Source organism: Lampetra fluviatilis, chromosome 26, assembly GCF_964198595.1.
Source record: "Lampetra fluviatilis chromosome 26, kcLamFluv1.1, whole genome shotgun sequence".
Classification (NCBI taxonomy): Eukaryota; Metazoa; Chordata; class Hyperoartia; order Petromyzontiformes; family Petromyzontidae; genus Lampetra; species Lampetra fluviatilis.
This window is the reverse complement of record NC_136300.1, coordinates 5406832-5426230: the sequence shown is the minus strand read 5'-3', so window position 1 is coordinate 5426230 and position 19399 is coordinate 5406832. Positions and strand designations below refer to the sequence as shown.

Here is a 19399-nt window from a genome sequence, read left to right as displayed (position 1 = left end):
CATGACTCGAGTCCACACCTCTGCATCACAGCGCTAATCCGATTAGCGCGTGTGAGGACTGCTAACCCTCTCTTAACGAGATGAAGCCATTGTTTGTAAAGCACTCGTTTATTTATATTCCTCGTGAGTAAAAAAAAAACTATGTTTAGCTGCGCTCCTCCCCCCCTCCCCAAATCTAATGAATTTTTTCGCGTTAGATTTGGGTGTGTTCAAATTGTCTTCTCCCATCTGTATGTTGACAGGAAACATGTCAAATACTGCCTTTTCTTTGTTGGCACAGACGGGGGGCAACAGGTGGTGCATCGGCCAGTCATCTCAGTCAGTCGACCCATGGCACCACCTGGGTCTGTCCCATGACCTGCCAGCGGGTTGTTCGACACTTCACGTGGCCTCAACGTGCACATCGCCTGGCACAAGCGACGTCACCGCCACTTTGTAGCGAATAGCGGCGGTTGTTGTTGTAGTTGCATGTATCCGTGTCTCTCTCTGTGCGTGTGGGGGGTGCGGTAGCGTAACAGTTCGTGGTTACTGCCCATCATCCAACGGCCACCTCGTGTGTGTGTGTGCCAACAGTGGCCGGCCATCACAAGGTTGCTGCTCGCGAACATGCAAACTTGCCCCGACAGCCAGCCTGTTGTTAACGGGAGATGTGGTCGTCTTTTACGCTCAGGGCGCACGCTACGTCCGCAGCAAGTCGAGCGCCCGTGCCGTGGGGGAGCGGGGGAGCCGATCCCATTGCTCGGAATGAGATGCCGGTTGCCTAGACGACCGCTGACGTCTGCAAGCTGCTTCTCCATCTCCCTCCATTATCTTGCTATCCGCTGTCCCACCCCCCTCCCCCATCACCGCTGCCCTTCATCATCATCATCCTCCTCCTCCCAACCACTCTCTTTCCCCCTTCTCTTTCTCCCCTCATTTCCTTTTTACCGCTTATTTTCTATCTTGCTGATCTCTCTTTATTTGTTGTTGTTGTTGTTGCTACGATTCCATTGTTATTTGTCCGTCTGTCTGCCACCTCTGCCTCAACACGTTCGGCTGCCAATGCTTCCCCTTCCTCGTGCCCCCCCCTCCCGTCACGTTTCCCCCCCCCGTTCCATCGCGTGCCTCTTTGTTGATTGTTTTTAATTAATTGCCAAAATAGCAACCGGCCCCCCCTCCCCCCTCTCGCACCACTCCTCTCAACGCGTAAATTTGCTTGAGCGTCAACATTTTTTAAAGCTCTCATTCGTCTGTTACAGTCCTCGGCTACCCAGATCCACACCTCTCTGCATCTCTCGCAAGAGTGCCAGTCAGTAGCCCCCCCCTCCACCGGCACTGTCACCACCTGCTCTGTAAAATGACCTTCAGTGCCCGCAGCGCATGCTCTCTGAAGTTGGTGCACGGCACAACGATATTTTACAGCTCAATGTGACCGTGGTGGTGGTGACCCAAGGCAGGGCGCTCTGCGTAGTGAAATCTAAATCCACCTCCTAGCCGTCTGCTGGGAAAAAAGACATTGAGCCGGACACGAAGGCACACACTGACCAAGCCACTGACTCAGCCACGAGCCAAGCCACTTAATCGTGAATCCATTCACCAGCAAAGCTGCTGACTCAGTCACTAACTTAATTACCAGTCTAGCCACGAACATTGCCATTAGTTTAGACACCAACACAATTTCCAACTTAAACACTAACCAGGCCACTAACTTATTCAAACAACCTGGTCACTAACCCTCAAAGCCCCTGACTCAGCCATTACCTGACTCAGCCATTATCTCAGCCACCAAGCCACTGTCCCAGCCACTTACTCAATCAGCCACTACCCCAACCACCCCTTCTCATCCCCATCGCTCTCAAATCCTATTGCCTCTGAATTCAGACTTCACACTCCCACTTTCATTCGCCAGTTCATGTAGCAGAGTCATCTTCATGACACCGAGTGCCACCGCCAGTGAGAAGTGCTGTTAAGCTGTCACGCTGAAATATTGAACGTGCGGCGTGTAGATACGGCCTCTTTCCAGAAATATATATTTTTGAAGATTGTGACGCTGAAATGGCGCGCACAGGCACGAGAGGGCTCAAAGTGAGCTCACGCGACATAAGGGAGCGCTGCATCCCGACACCCGCCGACTCCTGTCATGGGCTTACGGGCGAGGCACGGTGGTTAAAACCCGACGTGTGTTCGAGGGCTCGGGTATCCTAACGGCATTGGGCACGTTTGGCAGTAGATGGTACAATCAAGGAGCAATGGGTATGGGTCGATGAGTGAATAAGTGGACTATTGCTGGGTTCAGGAGCCAACTACGCAGAGAAGTGTGAAATAAAACATTTGGAGCACCTCGAGCTGAGTAACGTAATTGACCCTTTGAGCAGGTGGGATTTGGGGCTGATTTCGAAGTGGTTTCGTTGAGCAGGGAGCCTCCTGCATGGCTTAGCAGGGGGCTCTTTGATTCAAGGAGAGGAGGTGTTTGGGCGAGGAGGAAACCCTTTGGCTGAACACAGGGTCCATAGTTTCAAAAGGAGATTTTTTTTTCCTTGGCAGGGAGCACTGGGATGTATAGGGCATCCCTTGGGTTGTATATTTTACTTTCGGCGTTTGGGCTGAGTGTGGGAATCACTCTGGTAAAGTGTAGGGCAGGGAGGGCATCCTTGTAAAGTTAAGGCAACAGATGCAACAATAAGTGTGAACCCGAATGCGATTGGCAACAAAACCTGGAGTGTTTGAACCCTCGAGCAAATCGCAAGGCAATGCCAGGATTTTGAGCGGTGTTTCAGGACAGGGGCTATGAAAGCAACATCTGAGCAGGAAAGAGAATCAACAATAGAAAATGAATTTTGGCAGTGGAAGCAACAGGGTGTTGTCGTTAGCCTGCCTACGGTCTGATCGGTTGGTTGGCTCCGACAGGAAAATACCACTGTATAAAGCCACCCACCCCACGAAATTGCTTTTGTGCTGTTTTACATCTTCATTACTCGCCACCTGCCAGAGCGGCGTGTCAAGAGGTGATGGGGGTTTCGGAGGGTGGGAGTGGTGCGGAAATGCGGTGAGATGGAGTGGCCACGGCTGTCGGGGGAGGGAGAGGTGTACGGGAGGCTGCGCATGACCTCGCCGGGGCGGTGCGGTTCGGGGAGAGGGAAGGCGCTGTCGTTTGCATGCAAGTAGTCGGGTTATTGCCTCCGAAGCAGATTACAGCAAGATGCCTTCGTCAATCAAGCGGAAGACGCTCAGTAGGTGGGAGGTGACCGTGAAGTGATAGTGCACTTGGACTGGCAAAGTTCAGAGGTCACCGGTTCGATTCGATCTGCCGGCGTGGCAGTTGAAACGGCGGTGGAGCGTTTCTTAAAATGCCCTCCGATCTTCGTCCGCCCCGAGAGAATAAATGGGCACACCGCATTTTGTTGATTGGCGGGTCATGTGGGATGGAACAAATGGGTAGTTCCCACCTCTTTCAAGATGTTTGGCCATATCAGTGTGAAAGCAGTGCTGTGAGCCAGCAATTACAGCGCTGTGCCTTTAGTATTTTATGCGGCATGCACGTGAATCATTGCTTTGCGCCAAAAGATATTTAACACCAGAATTTCACGACTGTTAATTGTTTTGTACTTTAATACTGGACCTTTTGGTCAAGTTGCAATCTTTTTTCAATATTTGGGGCCATGACAGCAGAGCAGAACCACTCGCTCTTGTAAATCATGTGACGGTGGGGGGGGTTCTTTTATCGTCATATTGGGTAGGATTATCAGCCATAATTATAATCACTGATAATTATCAGTCAGAATACTCTTAGGTTTTTTCGGTAAAGTCACGTAGGTAAAAAATAAAATTACAATTAATAAAAGTAAAATAAAAATCACGACGTTTCGGAGGCAACTCAAGCTTCCGTCTTCAGGTGGAACCGTCACAGCACAATTTTAATTTTATTTTTTACCTACGTGACTTTACCGAAAAAACCTAAGAGCATGAATCCTTGCAGTCACGAAAGCTTCAAATCTAGAATCAGTCAGAATTACCACTGGAAGCACTACACCGTTGCAATCATCCGCCTCGGTGGTGAGCTGCGGCTACCTTAACTGCGAGGCTATTTCGTCAACCTTAATCTTTTACAAATAAATAAACACACTCAGAAACATCTGGCCTATTTTGTTCCAACTCGGGTCCTGACCCATTTGACTGTTCGCTCCCCGTGCCGCTTCCAGGCTGAGTCGGGTCACGACCCGGCGTCGCGCGGCCCAGTGCCGTTGGATTAATCTGACCTCGAGGCGAGGGCGACTTGTTAGCCGAAGGCCTGCACTCCTGATAACTTAACCGGCGAGTTGGGCGGGCGCATGAAACCCTTCTCTCCCCCGAGCTGCGAAGGGGGGGGGGGTGAGGAGAGGCGGGGGGGTTGAGAGAAGAGCGTGGGAATAGAGGTGATGCTTAAGTGTTGAGGTTGTGGCTTCATTAGGGCCTGCGTGCAAGAGGAAGAGTCGTTAACTTGGTCGTACGTGGCATGTGCGCTGTGTGACCAGTGATTCTGTTTGACGCGTACATTCACCATCCTGCCTGACGGGGCTCTGGCTATGAGTGCTTGAGAAGTGCAATAAAATAGTTGCGGATTTAAAATCTCGGTCGGAATTTGACTTTGTTCATCGTCTTTCTGGGTCAATGAAATGAGTGCCACTTTCTTGTCCTATGCAATGGCTGGACCGCTTGCCAAAAGAATTGATTTTCTTAGGAGACGCGTGCATTTTTACATCGAATTGTGATTCAGCCGAATTCACACGGTCTGTGAGTTGTCTTCTCAAAGTTTGGTGACCTTCTAAATAATTGCCAGGGACAGGGCCTTCTTTGCAATTGAGTGACTCTGATCGGTAATTCATTTGTGCGCAACACTGAAGATTCCAAATTGTATATCTGCCACATCTGCCACCTCTACCACCTCGGATGCCTGTTTAACTCCGCAGGTGTTCGCCCTTTAATTGGGATCACACCATCGTGTGCGTTGCGCATATACAGGTTGGGAGACGTTTTTTTTTATTGGCAAAGTTGTGCAACAGAGATAGCCACGGTATTATTAGCCAGACAATGTGCACCTTTGTCCTTTTCAAGTGTATTTAATGTTTCGCTCTTGGACTATGAGATACCCGCATCAAATCGTATATGTGTACCAATCAAGAACACTTACATTTGTGTAGGTTGCATCCTCCACATCCGATTCGCACGATTGGCCCACGTACGGTGCGAAAGAAGCTCAACATGCAGTGCATAACAAAGCGTGTGACACGTGCGTCCGAAATAATGGAACTGGCAAGAAGCCTCCGAAGGAACTCACAGCACGAACGCTGCTCTTGTTGTCGTTTCCCTGCGCAGGCGGACGCCAAGATGGTGTGCGACGTCGTGAGCCGCATGGAGGACACGGAGCCATACTCGCCCGAGCTGCTGGGCGCCATGAAGCGTCTGTGGAACGACTCGGGCATGCAGGAGTGCTTTAACCGAGCACGAGAGTACCAGCTCAACGACTCCGCCAAATAGTGAGTTCACCTCTCGCTCACAACGTACGGAGCCAGAGGTCCATCGCGCCATCCAGCATTCCGCTCTGTACGCGCGCCGAACTCCTTCCGCGCCGTACGTAGCCGACCCGCGCTAATCGGAGGTGCGGGAAGTCAACAGTGCCATGTTGCTGGGGAGAGGTTGACCATGGCTGGGGAAATGTGATGTTTCCACCAATAAGGATGAGCGCAACCCCAGCACTCGACGGCTCGATTGCTCGAAAGCTCGATTGAGCAGGGACTCGACTTGGCCTCTTTCATTCTTGCAAATCCACAAATCCCAAAAAATGACCTCAACAGATTTGTTTACATGATGCATATAATATTATTACATTTTCTGATTTAACCATTTATACTGTGTATGTGTGAATACTGCCATGGTATCATGGTTATTAATCCAGAGGTCGCTGGTTCGCACTTCCACCTCTTCTAAGATGTCTGTCCAGCGTGGAAGAGGAGTTGAACATCACGTCCTACGGAGAGGCACTCTTAGAGCTCTTAGAGTTCCCTACAGTTGAGGTCCTTCCGCCAGCAGTTGACGCGCGAGCGAGCATTTTCAAGGCCGCAGCTTGACCTGTAACTGTGTGCATGTGTCGCGTGCCCGCCACAGCTACCTAGACAGCCTGGACCGTATCGGGGCGGAGAGCTACCAGCCCACAGAGCAAGACATCCTGCGGACACGCGTCAAGACCACTGGCATCGTGGAGACGCACTTCACCTTCAAAAACCTGCACTTCCGGTCAGCTGATCCACATACACGCAAAGGCAAAGATCCCCCATATGACCATAACGGACTGTTGGGGCAAGTGCTGTTAGCGAGCAACTATGAAGTTCGGCACGGCACACGAGGAGGTGGGTGGCCAGCACCATGCCCGGGTCTCCTGATTAGCGACATTTGCACAATGCACCAGGTACTCATTTGAGGCCGATTGAACCTAGAGGAGGCCCTGGACCGGTTCAGATAATCATCACTGGTGTTGGCCATGAGCGGGAATCGAACTCGTGTCACTGGGTTCGTAGCGCAGCGCACTAGCCACTGCGCACCACTCCCCACAAATTCACACACACGATCGCACGTGCACTGATGGGCGCTCAATTGCACAAATACTGTAGTCGATGTATTGTGGATCTCATTCCAGACGAACATGTTGGCCTGTTCTCGTGAACAGTGCTATGGAATTTTTCAACATTCATTCATCAAATTTTCACAGAAATGAATTTGGATTCGAACGAGTGAACCCTGAACTTTGGGAAATTCGCCCGACGCTGCAGGTCACAATGCCAACTCTCCGTTCAAATCCGCAGAACAAAGAGATATTGTGAAATATATAAACTCCTCGCGCAGGTCTCCCCGCAGCCAAAGTCATTCGCCATTTCCACCCCTCCTCCCGCCACTGAGAGGCACGCATGACCTCTTGACAATATTCGTTCAAAATTAGCGGCCTTTCCGCGGGAGCGGCGGCAACAACGGGCACTGTTAGCTGTCGCTGCGCGTGTCACATCGATCGTCGCGGCCGGCGCTGCGGACAGATGACGTCACAAGGTGTGAGCGCACGCACGCTCTAAACGCATCGGGCGGGCGCTTCTAAATGGGAACAGTACCAGCACTCAAACCGAGTAGTCGTCTTCTATTGAATTTATTTTAGAAAAATGATTTCAACACAACACGAGCCCAGTACAAATCACCGGTCACAGTACGGTGGGGGGGGAGGAGTTTGGGGGGGAACAGGAACTCCACGAAGAAAATTCCGAAATTAGTGCGCCAGGGGCTTTACGAAGGGGGGAACATTTTGGCTCTCCGCCCCAGGTGGGGACCGCGGGTAAGATAACCAACATAACGGGGTGGAGGAAGATGGGGAAATGGTGGGGAGAGGGGGGTAAAGGGAGGGAGACAGGGGTGGGGGACAGGGGAGTAAAAACAGGGATGGGAAAAGGGGGGTGAGTTTTCTTGGATTTTAAAAATGTGCCTGATTCTCGCTTGAGCGATTGAACGTCGGGAGCTCGAGAACGTGCCGTGGGCGGGCGTCGTTCGCGAGCGATTTGCGCGTACACAGTGGCGCTCCGTTTCACTTGAGGACGCCTGGTTCACTTGGACCCTGTTTTAGTCACGTAGGTAAAAAAATTTAATTAAAATAATTGTTTTTTTTTACTTTTATTAATTTTAAATTTTTACCTACGTGACTTTACCGAAAAAACCTAAGAATATGAATCCTTGCAGTCACGAAAGCTTCAAATCTAGAACCCTATTTTAGGTCGGTCTCCATTAGCATTAGGATTTGTCGCTCATGAAAGCTACGTCATGTCATCAGGCTTACGAATCGACTTTATATGCGCATTCTGTGGGAGTGTGCTCTCCCGACCAGTGTCAAATTTGCAGATGTTTATGGGTGATAAACTAAACGACCTACCTGCTTATGCTCTACGTTTCACAATATAAGCATGGTTTAGCAAATCTCTATTTGGGTTTTCATGTTCAAATGAAGGTCCTTTCTGTTAAGTTGTTCTGTCCTGCTCATCGTGCAGACAGGAGATGAGTTCACACCGCTTTTGAGCTCCGGAAAATGTCCCATGTGTATTTAAAAGTAGAGAATCTGTTTTTTAAACGGTGAGTTGCAAATGATCATCAACGAAAAAGAACGTGAAAAATAAAAGTAATTTTCAGAATGCATTTATATATCTACAGGTTAATAGGTTCGTACTGGCAGGGTATTAATGGCAAATCGTGTCTTGTCTGTCGTGCACGACACACGTGTGTGTGTGCATGCTAACAATTTGGTTTCCTCTCATTCAAGAAAAAAATCTCACTCTGTTTTGGCATGATGGATTTTTTTTTGCAATAATATAACCACTCTCCAATTTAATAACAATGACAAATGAAACAGCGTCTGGATAAACTGATTTATCACAGCCCCAAGCTTTTCGCTTAATATTGAATAGTATTATTGCTTTATTAATTGTTTTCAGATTTAGCAATAATGTAACGGTTCGTACATTGGACGACCAGTCCAGTCCAGAGGCCACCACCACTTTGTTCCCCCGGCTTGACAGTTGAAACAATTGAGCAAGGATCTTAAATCCCTCTGCCTCTGTCTCCCGAGCAGTATGAATGGGCACAACGCAATGAATTGGCAGGTCACGTGTGGTGGGATGAAGTGTGGGTAATAACACCTCTTCCAAAACGTCTGGCCAGCATGGGAAAATGGGCCGAAAAAATATCCTCTTGAGGGGCTCTCTAATCGCTCCATCTCATGGGGGCCCTGCCAGCGGCAGTGATGTGTGCAAGGAATTGCAGGGCTGCGTCTTTACATTCACCACCTTTTTACTACCTGAGGTTGCATTTCAGTTGATCGTATTATTGCACACAGTACAGACACATGAATGTATTGTAATTTAAAGCCTTTATATATGCAGTGTATAAAGATCTCGAGTCTGAGAAGTGAAAAGTACGGGTAATAATAAATCTAGATGTGTTACTTGATTTTAAAATTCAGCAACTCATAACTCTTAGATGGTATTCTATAATGTGCCATAAATGCTTGAAAACGGGACATAACGTGACATTATTTCTAAGTGCCATTGTCATACCTTCACCTCCATCGACACTTAACCACTGCAGTGATTTTATTCGGTGGCACAGATGGTTAGAGTGCACAACGGGCTGTCAGATAGGGCCGCCTGTTCAAATCTTAGTCACGCATCATCAGATCACACACTCATTTGTCCAGGGTCAAAAAAATGTGTACCTCTGTGGATACATTTGCTTGACACTCTGACTTGTTTAATCACAGTGTATACATTATTCTCATTTTACCCAATACTCATTGTATAGTTTTTATACATAAAAAAACTAGAAAAATGGTTTTGCAAATATTATTGGTATTTTTTTTTATCATAACTTACAGATGGTCTGAGTTCAACAAAATGGATGCAAGTGAAATCCGTTTCAAACCAAGTTGTGACGTATTTGCTGCCCTGAGCTCAGGCTCACAGGGGCAGCTGGCTTAGGGTTCAGGCAGCTTGAATTAATAACGTTAGTGACACCACCGCAATGAGCCGCAGGATACTCAAACTTAACAACTAAATCACCCTGAATGCTCCCGATTTCATCGGATCTCAGAAGCTAAGCAATATTGATTCTGGGCAGTACGTGGATGAGTGACCACCAAGGATTATCTGGTGTAAGGGCTGCAAGGTGGCCAGCTGGCTATACAAGTGGGTTCAGTGCACAGATGACCTCTGTGGATTGACACGCCAGTAAAAACTCAGCTAAGCGGACTTAATTAAACTATTTTTATTTTACCAGGTAAGGCCCAATATGCTCTACAGCTCTTTTTCAGAAGCACCCTGGCCACAAGTGATGACTCAATGAAGTGGCTTATCATGTGGAAATGTATAGCAGCCATATACTCAAAACTCATGTTTCTAAATGCGGAGGCAAAAACCAGAGGACCTGTAAAAAAATCCATGTGACCACAGGGAGAACATGCAAACTCCAAATATACAGGTATCAAGGTTGGGATCGAACCTACAACCTCCTGTATACCTGGCGATGTAGTTAACATCTCGGGAGCACTGGTCCGGCTATCTGAAAACTCTGGCTAACCGCAATTTTAATGCAAATGTACGTTTAAAAAAAAAGGTCAACGTACAGCTTATGCGATACACATATTAGGGTGCGTCACATACGTGGCCTAACGGATTTGAGCCGCGATCCTCTGAAGCAAAATTAGCGAATGCCCTACCAGCTCCCCTTATTGATGATTGCGGTGGCGGCGGCGACGGCGGTGGTGTGCCTCCCTGTAGGCTTTTTGACGTGGGGGGACAGCGTTCGGAGAGGAAAAAGTGGATCCACTGCTTTGAGGACGTGACGGCCATCATCTTCTGTGTGGCCCTGAGCGGCTACGACCAGGTGCTGCACGAGGACGAGACCACGGTACGTGCGACGATCGCTCACTTCGCTCGCGCGCATTTCACTGCCATACGTGTGCGCACGCGCACGCCAGTGCACGGGGAGTGGTGCTCTGGTGGATAGCGCTGTGCACTTCGAACCGGGATGTACGAGTTCTATTCCCAGCCAAGCCTAGTGCTGGTCACACCACCCCCTTGTGTGCCGTAGCGGCCTTTATAGGTGCTCGCTAACAGCACTCTAGGGGTCTGTGTAGGCTACATGGGCGATCTTTGTGAGCGTATGTATATGGTGTGTGAGCAGTAGTTAGTGCACTGCACCACAATCCCGGGGACCTCGGTTCTATTCTCAGCCATTGATAACAACAGCGGTGAGTGCTCACAGAACTACCCTAACATCAATAATTATTAATTTAACCAGGGATACATAAGAGTCCTAGGTATCTTTTTCAGGAGGGTCCTGCATTGGGTGTTAATTTTAAGATGTTTTCAGCCAATTTAAAAGTGTTTATAATGCAACCGGGAGGAAGCCGGAACACCCACAGAAAACCTGCACATGCAAGGGGGCAACACTCTATCCCCGTACAGATGGAAACAGATGGATATTAGTCCACTTGCCATACAGATGCCTTCTCCTGGCGAGCCGGGGTATGGCACCTCAACGCCCACGGGAAGGGAGTTTCACAACATCTGTGTGCGATCCACCAACCATCACCTCCACAGTGCTGGATTACAGGTGTGCATAGCCACTGCCCCCCCTTGGTGAGCTGTGCATCATCACACGGGCACCTGGGGCGGGATGTAAACATCAGCACTGGGGAGACAAACGCGGCCGGGTGTAATACTGGCTGCACCACCAGGTTGTCCTCCGTGCTGGCATTAATAGGTGATCCCTGCTAGCACTTGTCCCACCCCCCCCACATCAGTCTGTGTGCATATAACCAGGGATCTTTTCCCTTTGTCTTTGCGTATACGCTTGGATTGTTCTTTGTCGAGGATGTCCGCTTCATATGGTGCCTATTTGTACTGACCCCAGGAGCTCGCCTTGAGACACATTGTACGAATAGGCTGCAAGACCGATGCGACTCGTGATTATGACGGTGATGGCGATGATGATGATGCTTCTAACGTACCAGTGTATGTATAACCGCTGTACGCGTATCGGCACATTTACAAGTGTGTGTACGTGTGCGTGTGTACAGGTGTGATCATACATGTGAACATTTGCATATGGTTGTGTTTTTTCCTGACTAATAATTGCACGGTGCACACAAGTGTATGTTCTTGTTCAACTAACCGGGTTGCTCTTATGCACATGAAAGTTTGTCCGTGTGTGTGTGTGTTTATTGCATTCGATACAGGTTCGAGGGGGCCACCTGTTCAATAGGTGGCCACAAACTGGTTCCCCTATAGATCTGTGCATGTGTCAATGAATAACTGGATGTGTGTCTGCACAAGTGTCTGAATATAAGGAAAGATAGTTGTGTGTGTGTGCGCACGCGTGCAAACTACACACTCCGATGTGTGTGTGTGTACTTGCCGAGTTGGATACGCTCACTTTTAACCTCTGCTTGTGTCCACTACGGGCGTTGTATCTGCGCGAAACGAGGTGCTGCTTTGCAGCACAATGGAGGTGCTCAATCACGGTGAATTGAACAATGCCAAGCTACAGCGTGTTTGCCTGACCGCTGCAGCGTGTGTTAACACCACCGAGGTGTGTTGTGCCTGCTGCGGGTGCCAACCCGAGCCACGGTCCTTTCACGCCGCCCCCGTCTGAAAGTGTGCAATTTTCGGGCGGTGTCTTGTGTGAAAGCAGCTACATCGTGGGTGTGATAACACTTGGAAGTAGATCAACGGTTTCATCTTTTGTGCGGCTGGCCAGGCCGAGTGTCATGCAAGACACAATAGATGTGCCACGATTATCTTTGAAGAGTTCCCCAGCAGGGTTTTTATTCATTTTATGAAATGTTATGCCAACCGGTGCCATCTTTTAGATCTCTTCGAAGCCGTCGGCAAAACAAAGTTTTGACGGATTTATTCGCCACAAATGAGCTCGGACTTGGTGTCCTCGTTCAAACGCTGACGGAGGTGAGAGACGAGAGATGGGTTTAGCAGGCGACTGAGGAGACTGAGCAAATGGCCCCGAATTTGTTCCACGTTTAAAAAAAAAAAATTCTCGCTGTGACACGTACGTTCGCCTCCATAGCTGTTTCGTGAACAGACAGCATAGCCAAGGTGGCTCATGTGCCACACTTAGCAGTAAAAGCCCATGCGTGATTTCGTAAGCAAATGCCTGGTACAAATGAGACTTCTGCTGTTGGTCTAATGCTGTCTTTTTACTCTCTTAAATATACCCTTCTTAACTGGCTGAAGGCAGCGGTGCGTTCGCCTCTTTTATAATGCCTGGTATGACCATGAAAACTTGTTGTTGTGGTCAAGTCCTTTGCTTGGACAGTCAAAATCTTAATACTCATCCCAACATAATGTCCCGAAAGATTTGAGTAAAGGGTCGCGTCTATTATGAAAACACCTTGCACACAGAGCAGCGGCTCCCTGCAAGCCGTAGCATGCTGTTCATCCCCAGCGAGGGTCAAACATTGCTCAAGTGTTGGCGAGATTCATTACCGCAGTGCAACATCACAAGCACAGCCAGGCAGCTGTGAATTAGATGGCTTCTGTTGAATGTCATTGGCGGACAATTTGAGAATGTCGTATCCTTCAGTCGCATCACGTGGTCCAATGTTACCACCCCTGTGCATTAGCAATGTGTGCGTTAGCAATGTGTCCTTATGTAATTTCCACTGGTTATGATTAAATGGTCCATGTGTGATTATCGCCATCAAATGCATCAGCTGGTTGACGCGTGCGGGCAGCGAGCTTAGCTTGCACAACCATCAGCATTGCATTTCAGCACTTTAACTATAACTTAGCAGTGCCATATTTTGCTCGTGTGCGACTGGTAGGGTCAGATCGATTGCTGCAATGCATTTTAGCCTTCCGTCAATTTTCCACTGCAGATGAACGTTTAATGGGGAAATCGAGTTGCAATGGCAAAGAACGTGATAAAGACATTGAGAGAAGCAAAAAAACAAAGAGACGACAAGCTTTAATTAAATAAAACCCCGGTCCTTTGCAGTTTCAGCATTCATAAAATATAATGCAATTCTCTTCCTTAGAGAGATACAATTTTGATGTAAATTAACCGGCGGTGGTTTGAAATTATTATATTTTGCAGGTCACATGGCCTTGCTTGACAGGACCATTACAATGAATATGAATAATACACCTTCAACTGCTTTAGAAATTTTTGCAAATGTCAACAATGTAGGATCACACCTGCATCAGCATAGGCCACGGCTTTCGGGTCGTAATGCACGTTGCTCGGCACGATTTCTGACGTGCCAAAACCTACGCGGAAACACGGGCAAATTTAGCTCCTGAATCCTGCCCATGACAATTTCTTCCCAAGAATTTAAATAACAATGGTTAGAATTCGAGGCACGCCTCGCATCAAGGCATGTGTCAATTTATGGGTGGCAAGAAAGGTCAAATGACAAACGCTTCAATAATTGATTTCCAAACGCCTCTCTGCTTCTCCGATTAGCACGGTTGGCTACCTACGGTGCAAAAAAAGTTCAACATACATCTGTCAGGCATGAGCGAAAATCGAGACGGTAAGTTGTCCGTTCTTGAAAATCCAGAAAAATGCTTCAGGGATAAGCTCAGTAAGGGCATTGACACAGCAAATGTCCATAGGCATTTCCATGGCAAGGAAGGGATAGCGCAGTGGAAAGCCACGTGAGTTTGCAATCACTTACAAAGGTCACAGGCAGGTAGCCATGTATTATTCACGATTCACCCAAAGCGAGACCATGCAATCGTACATTCAATTCAGACAGTAGGCTCCTATTTATCACCCAACATCGCTGCTCACCATTGCGTATTCGCCACCCTCGCTAACGCGAGTGGGGGGGGGGGGTAGTGACGATGTATCGCGGTTGAGAGGAGTTGTGACCCTGACCTGAAATCCGGAGGCTCGTTTCCACGGCAGAGCCCCTCCCGTGCCGCCGCGTGTCATCCATTTTCAGATCGCCGCTGTCGGCTCTTCTGTGCGGCACCGGGGATGAGTGCAGATTTGCGCGGCCACGCGATGGTCAGCTCCGGCGATTACGTGCGCGTGACAGATTAATACGCACACGCGGAGTTAAACCGCGGATTATTATTAAATATTCATCGACCGTCGAAACGCCAAATGGCTAACATTAATACTGCATTTAAATCCATCTGGGCTTATTGCTCGATGTTCTTTGGCATTTATAGCTACAAAGAGCGTCCAACTGGCAGATGAGAACAAATATTTTAGTGGCGTATATCCTGGATGGATAAGATGTGTGGGTCGTGTTTTATTTGGACAGGAAAAATAGATAAATATCTATATGGCTGTTTAAATATCTAATATATATTGGCAGACGACGGTGATTTAGTGATTTAAGTTTGCTACGAATGTTTGTCCATGCTATTCTATAAAATTACCACAAGCATTGTTTTAAATGTAGGCCTCTAAATATTCCAGCCCGAAGGTTGACTGGTTCTCTTCCTTGTGCATGGTCAACCCACAGTTCTAAAATGATTTTTACCTCGCACGCTAAACACTTGCAAATATGCCACCACCTTAGTGACGCAATAAATGTCCTTCCTACAGTATGACCCCGAAGGTTATAGAAAGCAGCCGAAGCCCATTGCCCAGTTACGAATATTGTGGTGTGCATAGTAGTTAGTTATTAACATATGCGTATAGCAAATCTAAATAATGGATAATATTCACTCAATGGGGTGGGGGCTGTGACGCCCTACCAAGGTGGGGAAGTATAGCCCAACAGCCCCCATGACATGACTGATGCAACATTGCAAAGCTTTCGTTCAGCATTAGGTTGACAAAGAACTTGTAAACTATTTTTAGCATTGTTATTGTAATTAGGGAGACATAGAACTTCTCCTGCTGATAACGCATCCTGACACCGTATACGGACGTATATTAATTATGAATGCTCTGTTGAGCAATTAGGCATCGTGTAAACTACATACTCCCGGATACCTGCTGTGAACAGCAACTATAATATCGATCTTGTCCTGCTCTGTGTAGTGCTCTGTGTGTGTAATTTGGTCGCTCTGAGGCCCAGCCCAAGAGAATTGTGACGGCTTTTAAGGTTGCGTTATTTATCCAACGCTGATAGGGAAGTCTGCCTTCCGGAGCTCTGGCTCACCCGGTGGGCCTATCAGCCTCAATTTTCAAATAGTAGTGCTTCATATAGAGCATCTGAATGCCCTCTAACAGATCATATTTTTGCTTTCGAATGGCATTATTTCATGCGAGACTTATCTGGCGCTTGCTTCTTGTTCCTTCACGGTCTCCTTTCCGATGCCCTCAATACCTTGTGCGACGCTTCAGCAAATAGATATTTGATTCACTTCGTGCGAGTGCAAACCTTTCACGTTTGTCGTGCCACTTTCTGCATTCGCCAAAACCCTGCGGCATTTATTTTTCCGCGAAGCCCCGTCAACGACATCACCTCCATACCGCGCTCTCCGTGTGCTTTAACGCGCCTTGCGAAACGCAGGGACCAATGGAAGGGGAGTGCCGGTAGCACGGCAATTTCACGATTACCTGGGTCGTCGTCCCCCCCCTCCGCTCCTGCGGCTTATCTGAGAGTGTCTCGCGTGGATGACGACCTAAGTATGAAGGGGGTGGGGAGGGGGGGTGCCGGTAAAAATGAAAGCGCAGTTGTTTCTTTAAAAATGAGCACTGTGTCCAATGGTGCAGCATGGTTGGCATGGGCCCTGGTGCAAGGAATTCAATGGGAGGGGGGGGGGGGCTCCCCCACAGCCCCGCACCCCCCCCCGCCCCCCCCCCCCCCTTGTGGCTGTATTCTTCTCTCTTCGTGGCTCGGCACATGGGCCCCTCCGGCCCGTGAGCTCCGGTGCAGTTGCACCGCCTGCGTCCTTCTGACAGTCCTGTCCGTGTACTGCAACAAATAAAATCTTAATTGAAGAAAGCTGAATGAACAACCTTCGTGACTCACTTCTCTGTCTCCCTTTGGTGTGGGGTTTTCTGCCTCCAAACGTCCTTGCTTTTAATTTTGTCTTCGGGATACAATCTTTGAATGTGCAGCGTTGTGTTGATAACACTATTACAATGATCGTTGCTTCTTTCTCTTTTTGAGCAGGGTGTGTTTACAGCTGACGTTCATGTTTTCCCGGTCCCCGTTGTTTCTTTTTCGGTTAACCTGTCTCGTCATTTTCTGTATTCCTTCTTCACTCAACAAGTGTGCGTGGGATTTTAAATCACTGCGTCTCGGAACCCTTTTGTGACCGTACTAGCTGGGTCCCACGCTTATGACAACGTTGTGGAAACATGGATGTGGTATTACGGCAACTGATTCGGTCGGAAAAATACAGACCAAGTCCAAATCTGATCCAGGGAGAGAGAAAAAAACCTGTTCAGGATTTGCGACAATTGAAAGCCATCGCACGTGAATATTGTTTAAAAATGGTGTAAAATTGGTATTTACAGTTATATCAGATTATATAAAAGATATTTCCCAAGCGGTCCCATAGATTGTACTTTTGAGTTGAGGTCTATAATACCTGTTCGAAATTGCATAAAAATGTTGAATAACTTAAGTAATCATACAAAATGTGCTTTTTTAACCAAAAAAAAACAATGCACATATATTTTAAAGTATGAAACGGTCTCCTTTTTACCACCTGCGGTGAATCGTTGTGATAGAAATGCTGAGTTACACCCAAAAAAAAAACCTACTGAACCAATCGTTCGTGCGATATGCGTTGAGGGTTGGCGCTTGAGGAAAACCTCGGGGCTCCGTGCTCCACGAGTGTGATGTTGTGCGGACGCAATGTCGTCGCTGTCGATGTGAAGTTTGATTCTTGTGATGTTGGTTCACTTCTCCCCCCCCCCGCCCGCTCAGAAAGCTCTCCGCGTCAGGCTCGCGAAGCAGTGATTTTCGTATAAAAGCGTCGTTATTATAATCATTATCGATACTATTCCATTGTTTTTTTAAAGTAGTGCACAGGTTACAAGAGCTCGCGGTGAACGAAAGGTATGAAAATACTTCTCCCTGCTCCTCGCCCACATCCCATAAACCCCGGTATATTATCCCTATCCCATTTCAAAGCCTGCCTGAGTCACACCGCCCCTCCCACCTCCCTCCCTCAATGCAACCGGCATTGTAGAATCCACCGGCATAGAAGATGTTAACTACCTCGCCTGGTGTACAGGAGGTCGTGGGTTCGACCCCGACCCTGACGGAGTTTGCATGTTCTCCTCGTGGTCGCGTGGAATTCTCTCCAGGTCCTCCAGTTTTTCCCCCTCACATTCAGAATCAACGGTGCGTTTGGAGTATTTGGCTGCTATACATTTCCGCGTGAGAATCCACTTAATTGTGATATCATTTGTGGCCAGGCCGCTTCTGAAAAAGAGCTATATAGCTCAGCAGGCTGCACACCGAGTAAAATAAAAAAAATAGCTCAGTTTTGGTTTTTTTGTTTCGTTGCTCCTGCCTGCTGCCGCGTGCCCCGCACCCCGCGGGTGTGTGGGGAGCATTGCTACCGCATGTAGCACACAGCCGGGCCAATTGGGGCAATGCGTGGGTGTGTGGGGAGCATTGCTACCGCATGTAGCACACAGCCGGGCCAATTGGGGCAATGCGTGGGTGTGTGGGGAGCATTGCTACTGCATGTAGCACACAGCCGGACCAATTGGGGCAATGCGTGGATGTGTGGGGAGCATTGCTACCGCATGTAGTACACAGCCGGGCCAATTGGGGCAATGCATGGGTGTGTGGGGAGCATTGCTACTGCATGTAGCACACAGCCGGGCCAATTGGGGCAATGCGTGGATGTGTGGGGAGCATTGCTACCGCATGTAGTACACAGCCGGGCCAATTGGGGCAATGCGTGGATGTGTGGGGAGCATTGCTACCGCATGTAGTACACAGCCGGGCCAATTGGGGCAATGCGTGGATGTGTTGGGAGCATTGCTACTGCATGTAGCACACAGCCGGGCCAATTGGGGCAATGCGGGGAGCAGGCCCAGGCTTGAGAGTGGAGCGGCGTTGGAGGTCACCCTGGACAGTGACAGAGGACCTGCTTGTACTCTGCAAACGTAACAATGCACTGTGTGTGTATAAATCTGTTATTTATGTTCAGGCAATTTTCGGCTTGATCCTCATCTCAGATATCATTACAATCGAGCATTAAACGACATCGTGGCGTTGCTGAATAAGGATAAGCAACAATTTGTGTTTGTCCCTGATGGGATTTGAGGCCGCAGTGAGTGTTATTGAGGACTTCTTGCCAATACATCGGGACAATCCAAAAACACAATGGAGAGTTATGAGAGCACAACCCGCGAAAACCTACGTAGCAGTTGTTTATATTCAGAAAATTAATGTCTAACATAAAAGTAAACTTCTAGTAGTATTGAATATAAACACCACATGCAGGAGCCATGTCCACGTGTTTATGCTGGGTGTGCAGTGGATTGTTTTACAGTAACAAATGCAGGGCTATCAACCGAACCATTAGCGACGCCATTATTATTTTTGATCACAATGCAATTTTTCTTTCATCATCCGCTTCTTCAACTTTACTTCCACCGTGTTAGACACGAAAGTGGATGCCTGCGTCAGCTCCGGATCGATCCCTCGTGCCTAGGCATTTTATTGTATTTTAATAATGTATCGGTGAGTGCATCGACAGACCAGTGCACGACATCGCCTGCACTGCCCGGTAATTTTGTCCTCTCAGCTCAATGCCATCGATGGCAAATCAAGCACCTAACCCTCTCCGATCTACACAAATAAATACTGTACACTACAGATCACAAGTTCACACAAGGCCCCTCCCTCCCTTATGGTAATTTCAAAAAAGATATAATTGTTCATGCGGGAAGGTCACTCACTATA

The 19399-nt window shown here is 48.2% G+C and overlaps 1 protein-coding gene across 2 annotated transcripts in view; it reads left to right on the top strand.

Moving 5' to 3' along the window:
• Positions 1-19399, top strand: part of GNAO1 (G protein subunit alpha o1) — a 155828-nt gene that overhangs the window by 106303 nt on the left and 30126 nt on the right. For both annotated transcript variants that reach the window (XM_078868589.1, XM_078868591.1), the window contains exons 4-6: positions 5332-5492; positions 6121-6249; positions 10314-10443. In XM_078868589.1, coding sequence (XP_078724715.1) covers positions 5332-5492; positions 6121-6249; positions 10314-10443 — 420 coding nt within the window. The remainder of the gene's footprint in view (positions 1-5331; positions 5493-6120; positions 6250-10313; positions 10444-19399) is intronic.